The following is a 13653-nucleotide window of genomic DNA, read 5'->3' on the forward strand; positions in this document are numbered from 1 at the left end:
GATGGGTGTTGATCTTCTTCTGGTTGATGGAAAGGTAACAATGGTTACAATGGAACCGAAGTATTCTGGGTACCCGAATGTATCCGAAATAAATTTCTATACCCCCTATATAAATATATTTTAGATTTAATGTCTATTAAAAATATAAATATATAAGATATTTTTAAATTGTCCAAAATACTTGAAAATATATACAAATAGTCAAAAGTAAATATCTAAAATAGCTAAAATATATTCAAAACACCAAAAATACTTGAAATATCTAGTGATTATCTATCCAAATATTCAAACCAAATCAAATTATATGATAATTTTAAGTATTTTGACATACGTTATTCAAATTTGTATGTATATTATTTTGTTTATTGATTTTGAGAAATTTAAAGTATATAATGAATTTTAAAATTTAAAAAATAATAATTTTAATGGGTTATCTGAACTCAAACCGAACCCGAACCAAAATTTAGAAATACCCGAATGGGGCTGAAATCTTTGACCCCGAAAATCCGAAACCCGAATATACCCGAACCGAACCCGAACGCCCGCCCCTACTTCACACAAAAGGACATTGGGAATGCTTTTGCTTATTTTTGAATTTTTTATATTCCTGCGTTTTCTCATCTCGAGACACAAGCCATGATAATTTATTATTTAGAGCAAAGTATAAGAGTTTTTTACCTCTTAATGAAGAATATATATTTTTAAATATGTCTTTTTAGTGATGTTAATCATAAATAATGATACCAACAAAGTGGTAAACATAAAGATTATCCAAAAAATGTTATAAACAAAATGCAGAAGAACAAAAAAGAAGAAGAGAGATTTGTTCGCGGTATTTTGTACATATAATCAACAACAGTAAAAAATAAATTTACAGATTTTTTTTTGCTCACAAAACTCAAGCTTAAAAAAAATAGTAAGAAACAAAATCATGGAACTCCAACCAATGGATCACAGTAATACAACATCAAATATTTTCAAAACTACCACAAATTCATCAAACCAAATTACACTTAATGTTGCACAATATCGAATAATCCGCGCGAACCGCGGACATACCACTAGTATAATCATATATTATGATTACATAAGATACGAAGAAACAAAATATAGTTAATGACATGACCTACAAAATAGTTAATGGCCTACACAATAATTATATATCTTGTTAATAATTATTGTATTAATAGGTTAAAATATATTGTTATAAATTAGTTGATATATTTAATTATATTTAAATTATTGGTCTTGAATACATATATTTAAATTTATCATATATTAACAATAAACAAATTTGAAATTCTCTTTAAATATATTATATTGTTGGTTTTATTAAGATATTAGTAACATATATTTGTGATTATATTTATTATAAAAGTAAATGATATAATAATTAAATGTGGTGTTTTTCTAAAACTTAAACTCCCTAATTGACTTTTCCCTTGTCAAATGAGGCCAATAACTCTAGCGCTATTGTTCTCCTCAACATGACCCTACTTGTGACAGTGTGTTGGACTTAGTTATGCTCCTTAACAATCTCTGGTGAGGAAAGAGCATGACTTCAAGCTCTTCCTTGTTCATGCCTTTCACTGAAGCTTTGGTTTTGGTTTCTAGTAGCCTTGTATTTCTCTTCGTCTGAGCCTCCAACGACATGAATCATAGATTTTTCAACCCATGTGATCTTTTGATGTATAGCAGAGAGTATACCCTGAGATGAGTCCTGATAATTCAAATCTTGCATGTAATATCTGATGCAGTTTCCTTAACCATTCCTTAAAGAAAAGCAAGCTTCTAGTGTAGCTTGCTCTGGTACTTAATAATGACATTGATGTTTCTTTCATTCTCTCTCATCTCTTTTGACATCTCAATCGCATTCCCAATGTTATTAACAGACTTCCTTCGTTACGTTCCACTAGTAACTTTCACTGTCTTGCTTTACAATTAGATTTCAAAGCAACTTCAGATTTTTCCCCCTAAAAGCTTGTGCCTTTGGATCAGGAATGACCATGCTAGAACCCTCTTCATCTGGAACAGAGCTTAGATTTGCCTTAGTTTTATTCTCTTCCTAGCAAAACCAATCACCACTCTCACCCTTATTAAGTGATATCTTGCATATTTACATAGTTTTGATTATTTATTCTTGTAGATTTTGATTATTTAGTCGCCGGTGAGAAGTTCACACGTAACACTTGGGCTGCTGCTTACTCCATGAACATCAACCCAACCGGAGATTACATGACATCAGCTGCTGAGGCCGACACCATTGGTGCGCTGAACCTTTCACTGTCAAATACAAGACGCCCACCAGGAAGGCCTAAGAAGACAAGGAACTTCTCGCGTGGTGAATTCAAAGTAAGGGTGTTAACATTTTTATATATAGTTACATTCTAGTTTAACTGTTAATTGGTGTATTGGTCCTTATTACTATATGATATACCATGTATTTTACCCATTTTTAGCCATGGTATATAGGTGTTTTTAAATAAATATTAGTTGTTTTGGAGTCTTTTTAGTATGTTTTCAGGTTTTGGAATTATTTGGAGGAAAGTGGTGATTTTGGTGTATTTTGGAGATAAAATGATAAAGACCCGTAACTGACCATCGACCAGCCTAGCAATCGATGATCAAGGACGATAATCGATCGACACACACTCTGTGTTGTCGATCGACGGCGAAGGCCGCATAGGCCATATTGGTTCCAGCCGACTTTAAGCCCAACTCCCACAAGAATAACCATATTACCTCTGACGAGTTTTAACCTAATATTTATGTGATTTGCCATTGTTCTAGACGACACACACTTTCTTATTTTCACAGAAAAATACTTAGAGTTTTAAGTTTGGAAAGAAGATCCAAGAACTTCTCCAGAGATTTGTGATTGAAACTCCAATTTTCTACTTTATTCTATTTATGCAGTTTTTATATCTTATTTTATGAATTGCTTAGCTATGTCTGAATTGTTTTCTTTGTTAGATTTAGGGTTCAGATATTCATGAGGGATTAACCTAAAATATAGAATTTCTAAGTGTTAGTTCTTAATGCTTGTGTTCTAGAGTAGCTAACTAGGACCTTGCATATAGATATTAGGGCGTACGCGGAAGCTTGGTTCTCTGTTTGATTAGTTTAACTTGTGCTAGGATTACTAGAAACAAGCGGAAGCTGATTTAGTTAAACCTAGTGAACACGTCAAACCCGTGCGCTAACGCTCCCTGGAAGGACGTCGATCGACAACTCATTATTTGTATCGATCAACGGGCTGAAAAGTGTATCGATCGACACTCCGTTGTTGGAATCGATCGACACTTTCTCAGGACCAACAAGCGACAGCTGAGGTCCTAGACCTGGCGATAGATAGTCTAAAATACGGAAGTTGATCGACTATTCTTATTGTGTGAGTTCTAGAATATCCAATACATGCTTAGTATCTATATCATAATGATCATGATTGTCTGAATAGAAACCCTAAGTATAACGCTCACCGATCTGTCTTAAAATCTCAATCTATCAATCGAACAATTACTTGTTCACCCCAGCTATTTACTGCTTTAAAACATATTTGCCTAGCTTAACTACATAACTAGATAGATCTATTGTGTGTCTTAGCTCCCTGTGAATTTGATCCCTAAGTGCTACAACTCGACCTCTTATTTGAGAGAGTAAATCACTCCTTACGGTAATTTGAGTGATATCAAATTTGGTGTCGTTGTCGGGGAGTTTCGATCGCCATTAGATCAAGTTTAGTCCAGGTTTTTGTTACTTTCAAAAACTGATATTTTTTTTATTTTTCCAGGTGCATGTCTAGCAGTACCAGAAGCAACATGGAACAAACACTGCTCTTTTTAGATCTTGCACGTCTATAACGCACCATCTGCAAAGGAAAACGTAACATATCGATCGACAACAGTACCTACTCGTCGACTGACACTAGCCTTCCACCGTCGACCGAAACTACTCTTCCATCGACCACCCATACCCACTCGACATCGATCGACATTCCACCTCAGACATAGATCGATACAGAGCCGCGAAACATGGTTGCGACACTAGTTCTAATTCAGGACGCGACTGGAAACCTGCATGACCAGGAGGGTCATCTGCGTAATGCAACATGTCAGAAGATAGATGATCAGGAGGCTATAATCCCTGATACTGATGCTGATATTGCAGCTGCTCAAGCTGTAGACGAGGCTGCTAAACTGAGGACATTAGCTGATTACAACATGCCAGACAGTACTACGAGAACATATCTGCCATCCAGAGGCAAGACTTTGAGTTGAAGCCTTAGTATTTCACATTTGTGGGACAGACAACCTACTGTGGGTTATCACACGAGCATCCTATAGACCATCTGGAGAGGTTCGAGGATCTAGTGACTACAATCAAAGCCAAAGGAGTCCCTGAGGGCTACCTCTTTTGCAAGCTCTTCAAATACTCACTTGCTTGAGAGGCTTCATAATGGCTCATGCAGTTACCACCAGAATCTCTTACATCCGGAGCCAACGCCAAGAACACATTCTTGTGTTACTTCTTTGATGAGGAACGCACTGAAAACTTGAGGAGCAATATTGCTACATTTACACAGGAGCCTACAGAGTCATTTAGAAACTGCTGGATCAGATTCAAGTCATATCATGACTGCCCACGCCATGGATTCAATGAAGTGCAGCTGCTCATCACTTTCTATAGAGGCGTCGCGTGATCATACCAGATGGCTTTGAACTCAGCTAGTGGTGGAAATTTTCACAATAGAAATCCGGAGGAGGCAGAACGGCTTATTGAGAACATCGCGTCATGCAGCAGTAGCATTGCCACTGATTTTAAAAGAAGGGAATCAGATGCTGCTCTTTGGAGAGAAAAGATGGATGCAGTGAAGGTTAAGATGGATAGTGTCTACAAACTTCTCAAGAATCAGAACAGCCTCAGAAGGAATGCAGAAACAACAGATACCAGAAGATCCAAGAATGATTTTAGACATGTAGATTCCATCAAAAAATTCAACAACTCATCTTATCAGTAGCCACCTCCGGAAACTGATGAAAGCAGGATTGAAGTGATGCTTGATCAGGTCCTTGAGAGTCAACAGAAGTTGATGGTGAACTTCAATGGCAAAATAGATGATGTTTATGCAGACCTGAGCTCAAAGATCGAAACTGTGAATGCAAGATTAAAAAGGGTAGAAATTGAGGTAATCTTGACGTCAAACAATATTAGAAGGCATGAAACATTCATTCAGAGTATGAGAGATGAAACACTGAAGCACCACGTGAGTGCAATCATAAATGATTATTTCTAGCAAGTGGTTAAGGAAGAGAAGCTTCAGGAAGGAGACTTCCAAGTCCAAAGCTCCATGAGTTTCGGTGGCTCACACTGGTGTCGACCGACACCAAGAGATAAATATCAACTGATGGAGACAAAATAGGATCGATATCACCTACAACACATCGATCGACATAGGAAATTGCATCATGCGCGACAGTAAGGATTCTAATTCCCTAGGAGTTCACAGCTAAACACCCTCATCCACCCAAACCCTTACGCATCAAGAAGTCAGACATCGATTGACACCAAGAGGTAGCCGCCGATCAACAGCTAGACTCGATGGACGATCGACACAACTCACCTAGCGTTGATCGACGACCACCTATGACCAACCGAATGCAGCTACCAAAGGTAGTTGTAACACGCCTGAATGCAATCTGAAACTCATCTCAACCTTCAGAACACGTTGCAGACAACTTCGATTAACATTCTGATGATGCACCAAAGTCTATGCAAGTTGATCAGATTTCTGAGAATAGAACCTTGAGGAGAAGGAAAGAAAAGGTTCCTAAGCATATAAAAAGAGGAGTTAATGAGAAGGAGATGGATATCTTCACCAAAAGAGTTGTCAGAATACCCTTGGACAAGCCATTTGAGGAGGATTACTTTACCTACATGTTGTGCATGTTCTTCAGAGAGACCAAGAAAACTGAGCAAGGCATACATATGATCTTCAATCAGATCAGAAAGAAGATGAAGTAGATTATTACACTGAAGAAGAAGAAGAAGAGTGATCCTGGGAAATGTGCAGTGGCATGTTTAGTTAAGAGCATTGAGTTTCCATGTGCGCTGTGTGCACATGTTCATCAGTCATCATACTACCCAGGGTAATGGCAGACCATCTGGGTCTGAAGATAGAGCCTTTGGATGATTCATTCACTTTTGTGGATCATTCTACGAGAAACTCGGGAAGAATCATCAGAGACCTTGAGGTGCAGATTGGCAATACACTAGTTCCAGTTGACTTCCATGTCCTGGAAAACAAGCAGAACAAGAATCATTATGTACTACTTGAGAGAGCTTTCATGTCTACTGTAGGAGCAGTTTGCAACATGCAGACTAATCAGTTGTGTCTAACACTAATAAATCCTGATGTTTACTATGATCCAGTCAGAGTTGTGAAGCCACAGACCTCCAACACTGGAGTTAACACCGGATTCACTGCAGCATGCCACTTCGATTTTGAGGATGAATTTGAGATAAAGTATTCAGGATCAATCGATAGCTGAACTCCACCATCGATTGACATCGCCATTCATCCATCGATCGACAAACATCCCGAAGAATCGATCGACAGCAGTCCTACGAATGAGACTTTCACTTTGCCAGAACACTACTATCCGAGTATTGCAGTTAGTACCCAGCCACAGAAATCGATTGATTACCATCACGGTGAAACGATCAGTAGACAAAGTGACTATTCTATTGGCAGTTGGGCAGACGAGAGCCATCATGAGAGCTTTGCAGTAAACAATGAATTACCTGAGTACAATCTGATGAGTATGACGAGGACTACCATAGAGAGAAAAATGTAGAGTATCGTGGTCTTGCCATGGATGATAGAGGACTTCTCCATACGTCGTTTGCAGATGCGACGACAACATCGATCGACAGCGACATCCAGCCATCGATCAACGCTCATCACACACCAGATTCCAAGTTACATGTTAAAGATAATACATATTATGGTTATCTAACTCCATATGAATTTGGTATTTTCAGGGATCCAGAAGGCCAAGCAGGAGCAATGGATGAACGCATTCTTCACATATCCAAGGAAGACATAGCTGAAATCATTGCCATGAATGGATCCAGTAACTTCTTCAATCCGAAGAACAAATCAGAGGATCCACCATCGATCGACGACGCAGCTGCACCATCGATCGAGGGTCACTTCGGATCCAGATGAAGCACACATCATAAGAACAGGAAGTGGAAACTTCATTGGGAGAACACAGATGTACCCATACCGACCGTGTAAGAGCAGAACAGCTACAACAACGCAAAGATTGATAAGTTAGTAGCAGAGATCTATAGAGCTATCAAAACTTCAAATGATTATCATTCAAAGAGGCTCGATGACGTCTACTACTCGTTTGACAACAATATTAGCTGGTTGACCACACACACATATGAGATGAAGCAAGACATAGCCATGCTTTAGAAACAACATGCAGTCGGCACATGAAGATCAAAATCGATCGCCGCTCACGCTCAACCATCGATCGACGCTCACATCCAAACATCGATCTCGACTCGCATCATTCGAAGATAGGCTGCAATCATTCACCTATCGGCTTGATGGTTTTTAATACCCACTATGTAATGGTGTAGATTTCTTGACCACACTCCTGGATGCTTTGCAACATGAGATGGACACGATTCAGAGACAACTCGATTCTCAAGCATAATCGTCACCGTTGATCGACAGACAGACACACCCATCGATCGACAACGGTTATACCATATCATGAAACAAGATGGTAACCGTGAAGGCTTTACATGATAAGCTTGGTGAGATCACGTTCTCTCAAGACTTGCTGGAAGAAGATGTCTACCAAGAGCTGAAGGACATCACAGAATCAACATATGCCAGACTTGAAATGCAACAGCACAATATTGGAAATCTTCAGCATAGGATGCATGCTGGTGAGGTTGCTAGAGAAAGATTAAAGAATCAATGGACTAGGGGAGATGAAGCCATTAGAAGCTTCATTGTCACTTGGTTCCAGATGAGCGAAGATGAAGTTGACACTTGCATACAACCAAGTGGTCACTTTGATCATTACTAGCCACAAACAACCTCCAAAGTCAAGCTAAATGACTATAACAACTGCTGAGTGAGAGGCGACTCACTATTAGGTAATTTCTTATAGTTTTAATATTTACAAGTTATTTATTTTTGTTTTTACCTTTATTCGGGTTCGGTTCGGTTTGGTTAGTCAGGTTCTAGTATTTTTCTAATTGAATTAAGCAATAGTTAGTTTGGTTTGGTTTGTGTTCGGTTCGGTTTATATTCGGTTTGGTTTGTATTCCGCTCGGTTTGTATTCGGTTCGGTTCGGTTTGTATTTTGGATCGGCTTAATTAGATTCTTCTTAGCTTAATTTTCTTAAAGATAAATTATGTAAACATAAACTATGTGAACTAAATTAAATATAAAACTGAAACAAAAACTTTTAAAAAAGTCACAAAAATTATATAAGTATTAAAACAAATGAAAGTTAACTAAAGTAAAAAAAAACCAACATCATTAGTAATGTCTCTTATATCATTATAAAAAATCCTGCAATGAATCATCTTCTATGTGACGCTGTGGAAAAGATTTTTTGTTTTTAATAAAATTTGCTTTAGGTTTTAGGTTTAGATTTAACATCCACATTTACATATATAAGAATACAAACTTTTCTATTTTTTTTAAATCAAATATTTTGATGATTTATAAGTTACTGAATAAAAATAGAAAATACATAGTTTATTATTACAATTTTAGTATATTGGTATTATTACTAATATTTGTAATTTAAATAATTAACACATCGGTTTCTTGGTTCGGTTCGGTTTTAAACCGAACTGAACTGAACCATTCGGGTTGGGGAAATTTTTAACCGAATGGTTTGAGTCGATTTCGGTTTGGTTGGTTCGGTTTGACTCGGTTTGATTCGGGTTTTTTGCCCACCCCTAGTCAAAAACTCTGACCTAATCCTTTTGTATATATTAGGATTATATCAGTTCTTCAAAGGCTATTGGAAAAACACAGACCGAAGCAGAAGGTGCGGAAAAAAAAGGGGATTATTTTGCTATTGGGCTTCGAGTAGGATTGGGCCCATATCATTACAATCATCAACTTGAGCCCAAATCCATACTAATCCTTTTGGTCGGTGGAAGACTTGAAGATGAACGTGGAAAGGTTGTTGGCTCTCAGTTAGGTTTGGAATGGTAGTAAGTCCTCGCCCTTGATTGTTGGTTGAAAAGATGGGGAAAGCCCATCGGCCCATATAAACCAATCTAACATTTTGTATATAAGGTGAAGCTAGTTAGTTCCCTTTTACCTCGGTCTCATCCATCGCTCGCTCCATAGTTTGCCCTACCTAACGAAACGTTTCACATTCGAGGTGGGTGATCTTGATTCAACAACTTGAGTCAGTATAGATCAGCCGCGATTTGATTTTTTTTTGTGAATATGAATTTTGATTTTGTAGGGAAAATGAACAAAAACAAGAACATGGCGAGGGAGCAGCATGAGGAGGAGAACGCGTTGGTGATATGGAACATCAGCAACTGCCCGATTCCTGATGGTCATGATCCTCTCCAGGTGGTTCCGAGAATACAAACGGCGCTGGAGAAGTTAAGACGCGATCGCCCCTATGGTCCTCTCTCCATCACTGCCATTAGCGACAACCTAACAGAGATCCCTGGTGAAGACGCCATGAGGAAGCTTTCTTCCACTGGAATCTCTCTTAAACATGCTAACCGTTAATCTTCTTTCTTCTCTCTCTCTTTTTACATTTTTAGATTTTTTTTTTTTAAGTTAGTGTTTGGATTCAGCATTGCCTTCCTTTTCTGAAACAGGGGTTCACACGGATTTGTATCAGTGGTCCCGTAGGAATCCTCCTCCGGCTACTATAATGGTCATAACCGTTCATGAGGAACTGGAACATTTAGCTTCTACATTTTCTGGCCTTGAAGTGAAAGGATACCGAATTCTTCCTACTTATCCTCAGCCAAACCCAGCTCCACCCTCTCTGCCTCCTAAACTCTGTTTCTGGGAAACTTTACTGTCAGGTGTTTCTCCTCTCTCTCTCCCTCCTTTCTTCTAACTTTTCCAAATGATTTTGGGTTCAGTAGTCCTAGCTGTGTACCAATAAGGTTCAAAATTGTGTGATTCTTATAAATCAGAATCTTGATAATATATAATTTACATGTGTCATCTTGTTCCAAATAAACCCGTTTTTAATTTTTAATTCCTTTCTCTACTGTACCTAACCAAAGTCACACAATTGATTCACGAGGGTTAAAAAATTTTATTAGTAGTTCATCCTTGAGTTTTCTGTTTATTATTTAGTTAGATCGGATCAAGTTGTATTTGATTTCAGTCGGGTCGATTTGTAATTGCAGTTTCTAAAACGTGAAACAAAATTGTTGAACTAGATTTTACAGAATTTATTATAACTGTGGAATTAGATCCTTTAGAATCTTTAAAGTGAATTCAACCCCTTTTATTTTGGTTTTGGTTTTCACAGATGCCGATAATAAACTGGTGACAACATCAAGACTTATTTTTCATGGAACGGGTGGATATCCCTGGTCTTGTTCAGTATGCTATTTTGATGCCCCAATCTTAGAAGATTTCACAAACCACCTCAAGAGTGAAACACATGCTTATTTTGTAAGTATTTCACTGCTGAATTTGTCAATAACGTTTTTCATTCTGATATTTACCACTCTTGGTTGTCAATTAGGTGTGGGACAGGGTCGCAAGCAGAAACAAAGTTGATCGCACCAACCCTGATAACTTGCAGCTTGGTCGCTCAGAGGTAATGTGTTTAAATCATATCCATCTCATATATTCATAACAAGTTGCTTTTTTGATGCCCGTCTAAGACTGATTTCTTTTGCAGGAGTGGGACCTACTCGCAAAAGCTGGCATGATGCGACGCGCTGAAGTTATGAAACTCCGCGGCGCTTTCGCTCCTCCTCGTTCGAGGCCAGTTGATGCCAAATCTTTTAAGGAACCGTTCAAATCTGGAGAATAGGAGAAGAGTTGTGGACTTTGCAATGAAATTCTTAGTTTTTTTACAATAATGTTGGGTGCCTGTATTTGAAACTTTACTATGCATGGTAAAATAAAAGAACTTTATATCTCATTTTCGCTTTTCTTGTTGGGATTAACCTTCTCCATCTTCCGAATATCCAACTGTTTTTGTATATAGTTTCCTATATGTATCGAGTCCGCTTCAACTTTATATATATATATATAAAAATACTAACTTTTGTATATCTATTTTATATTATTAAAAGAGAAAGACCAAAATTAAAATATAGCTTTGGTACAAATTCAGGCTTTACATTGGTGAAAAAAATCCAATTCCCCTAAGTAACAATTTTTGATTAGGTCTTCTTGGATTTGGATGATCCATAGCTTTGTAAAACCGAATCTGAGCCGACCAACCAAACTAAATAATTATATTAATACTATGTATATAGTTTACCCCAACAAAAGAGCTCCGACCAGCTCTTCTGAATACCGAGCAGCTTGCGAACACCACGCACGTGCAAAAACAATCACGATCAAATAAAATCGAGATATCTTCAGAAATACACCTTCATACCATTATAAACAAAAGGAAACTGAAGTGGATTATATTTTTTTAAAATTTTGTTTATAGGAATTGCATATTATTCTATTTTTCCATTTTGATACTTTTTTTTTAAAAGATATTTAAATATAGTTTGACTGTAAGCAGAGCTTAAAAACTCGGAAACTAAAAAATATTTCTTATAATTTTTTTTCCATAGTTTTAGGAGATTCAACTTCTGTATATAACCTTATAAAAACTCAGGATACCAATTCCAATGTTTCATGTAGTCGTGTCCAGATCCGGTCTTGACTATAAGAGATATTTATGTAAAAGCGAGTTTTTCTATAAGAAAAAATACAAATTTTTAGGGCTATTATATGAAACCCTAAAATTTGAGGTTCTAAACAAGTATTTCATCCCCAAGGTCGGTCTACGTCTACTAGTTACCATTATATTTCATTTACTTGTTTTGATTTTTGTTTTCTTCTTAGGGGAGATTCTTCTTCCTTTTTTATATATATATTTTTTAAACACTTTCATTATAATACCCAAAGAACATACATTCAAAGTACAGAGAGGGATCAACGGTGATCCAAAGAACACAAAGAAAACAGAGGATTCCTAAATAAAAAGATCCCTAAGGCAATCAGGAAAACCTCTAGCAATGTAGGATTGAAACCAACGGCGAAACCAACGGTCATAAATATAAAAAATAAAAAAATAAAGGTCATTAAGGGAGTTGAACCCGGGTTTGTGGGTTCATTTACTACTTTTTCAACCAAAACTATCAGTGTCAACTAATGTACATAGCTTAAAATTTTAGGTTTTATTGTTTTTGTGGTGTCAAGTGACCCCACATCACTACACGTGGGTCCGCCCCTGATTGAAACATATTTTCCTTAACAACAATATTTAGCAATACGAAAAGCCACATTAAGGGCCTGGCGTGACTGCGATTCTACTCGCCAAGACAAACAATTATTAAGCAAAGAAGAGAGTTTCAGATAGTAGAACTTTAAAGCGGGCCAAACAGCAGGTTTGGATAAAGCTCCTACTAGAGTATGATCTTCACTAGAGAAGATAATGTTATCAAAGTGGAGGGATTTCATATTTTTAATTGCCCAGCTCCAACTTTCAAAAGAATATTCTGTCTTGCTGAGAATATTGTTGAAAGACCTTCTTCCACGAAGTAACACTTTTCCATCTGAATTCCTAAGAATCCAAGACGCTTCACATTCAAATCGATTTTTGTCCCAAACATAACCAATGTCACATTTCAACCAAGTAACATGTGGTGGTTTCCAGCCAAAAATAATTCTTTTCTTTCTTTCTAGATCAGTTGCACGCTCTTGGTCTTCTAAATCTTTAACTAAAAACCAGTGATCTATCTCTACAAAGATTGATCTCGTAATGGTTGATCCCACTGATAAACTTCCATTGAAGAGAAGACAATTTCTATTCTTCCATATTGACCACATAATCCAAGGGCCACTCCTTCTGATATTATAAGGACAACTTTGATTTTTCCCCATCTGTAGAACGTAGTAAATGTTGGAGTAGATGGAGAAGGGGTCAAAACCATTCTCTGGAATAGGAAAGTTACATAGAGCCCATGACTGCCTTACAATAGTACAAGTAAAAAGGACATGATTCATTGATTTTCCCTCCAAACCACAAATTTGGCATTGAGTGTCAACCTTCATTCCTCTTTCGACGAGATGATCAACAACAAGGATGGCACCGCTAATGACTTTCCAAAGAAAAATCTTAATTTTTGGTGCAGTTTTAAGAGTCCATATGCATTGCTTAATACCACTTAGTGAAGGTCGGGCTTGTCATGAAACTAAAGCCTCTTTTCTAGAATTCTTTTCTGCAAACCAATATCTAGACTTTACATAATACTCTCCAGAGCGCGAATGGTTCCAGAAGTAGAAATCCGGTGAAGAAATAACTGGCTTTTTCTTTTAAATCAGCTCAATATCCTGTCTGTAAAATAGGTTCTCCAACTTCTGAAAGTCCCATAAGTGAGTGTTA

General features: G+C 37.3%; 1 protein-coding gene across 1 annotated transcript; it reads left to right on the top strand.

Annotated features, from left to right (window-relative positions):
- Positions 1 to 9334: 9334 nt before the first annotated feature.
- On the top strand, positions 9335 to 11209 carry LOC106312559. Its single transcript, XM_013750122.1, has 6 exons — positions 9335 to 9432; positions 9520 to 9792; positions 9890 to 10102; positions 10561 to 10706; positions 10780 to 10854; positions 10939 to 11209. Exons 2-6 carry the CDS (start codon positions 9525 to 9527, stop codon positions 11071 to 11073), a joined length of 837 nt encoding a protein of 278 aa, XP_013605576.1. The 5' UTR covers positions 9335 to 9432; positions 9520 to 9524; the 3' UTR covers positions 11074 to 11209.
- Positions 11210 to 13653: the final 2444 nt, after the last annotated feature.

Source organism: Brassica oleracea, chromosome C8 (genome assembly GCF_000695525.1).
Source record: "Brassica oleracea var. oleracea cultivar TO1000 chromosome C8, BOL, whole genome shotgun sequence".
NCBI lineage: Eukaryota > Viridiplantae > Streptophyta > Magnoliopsida > Brassicales > Brassicaceae > Brassica > Brassica oleracea.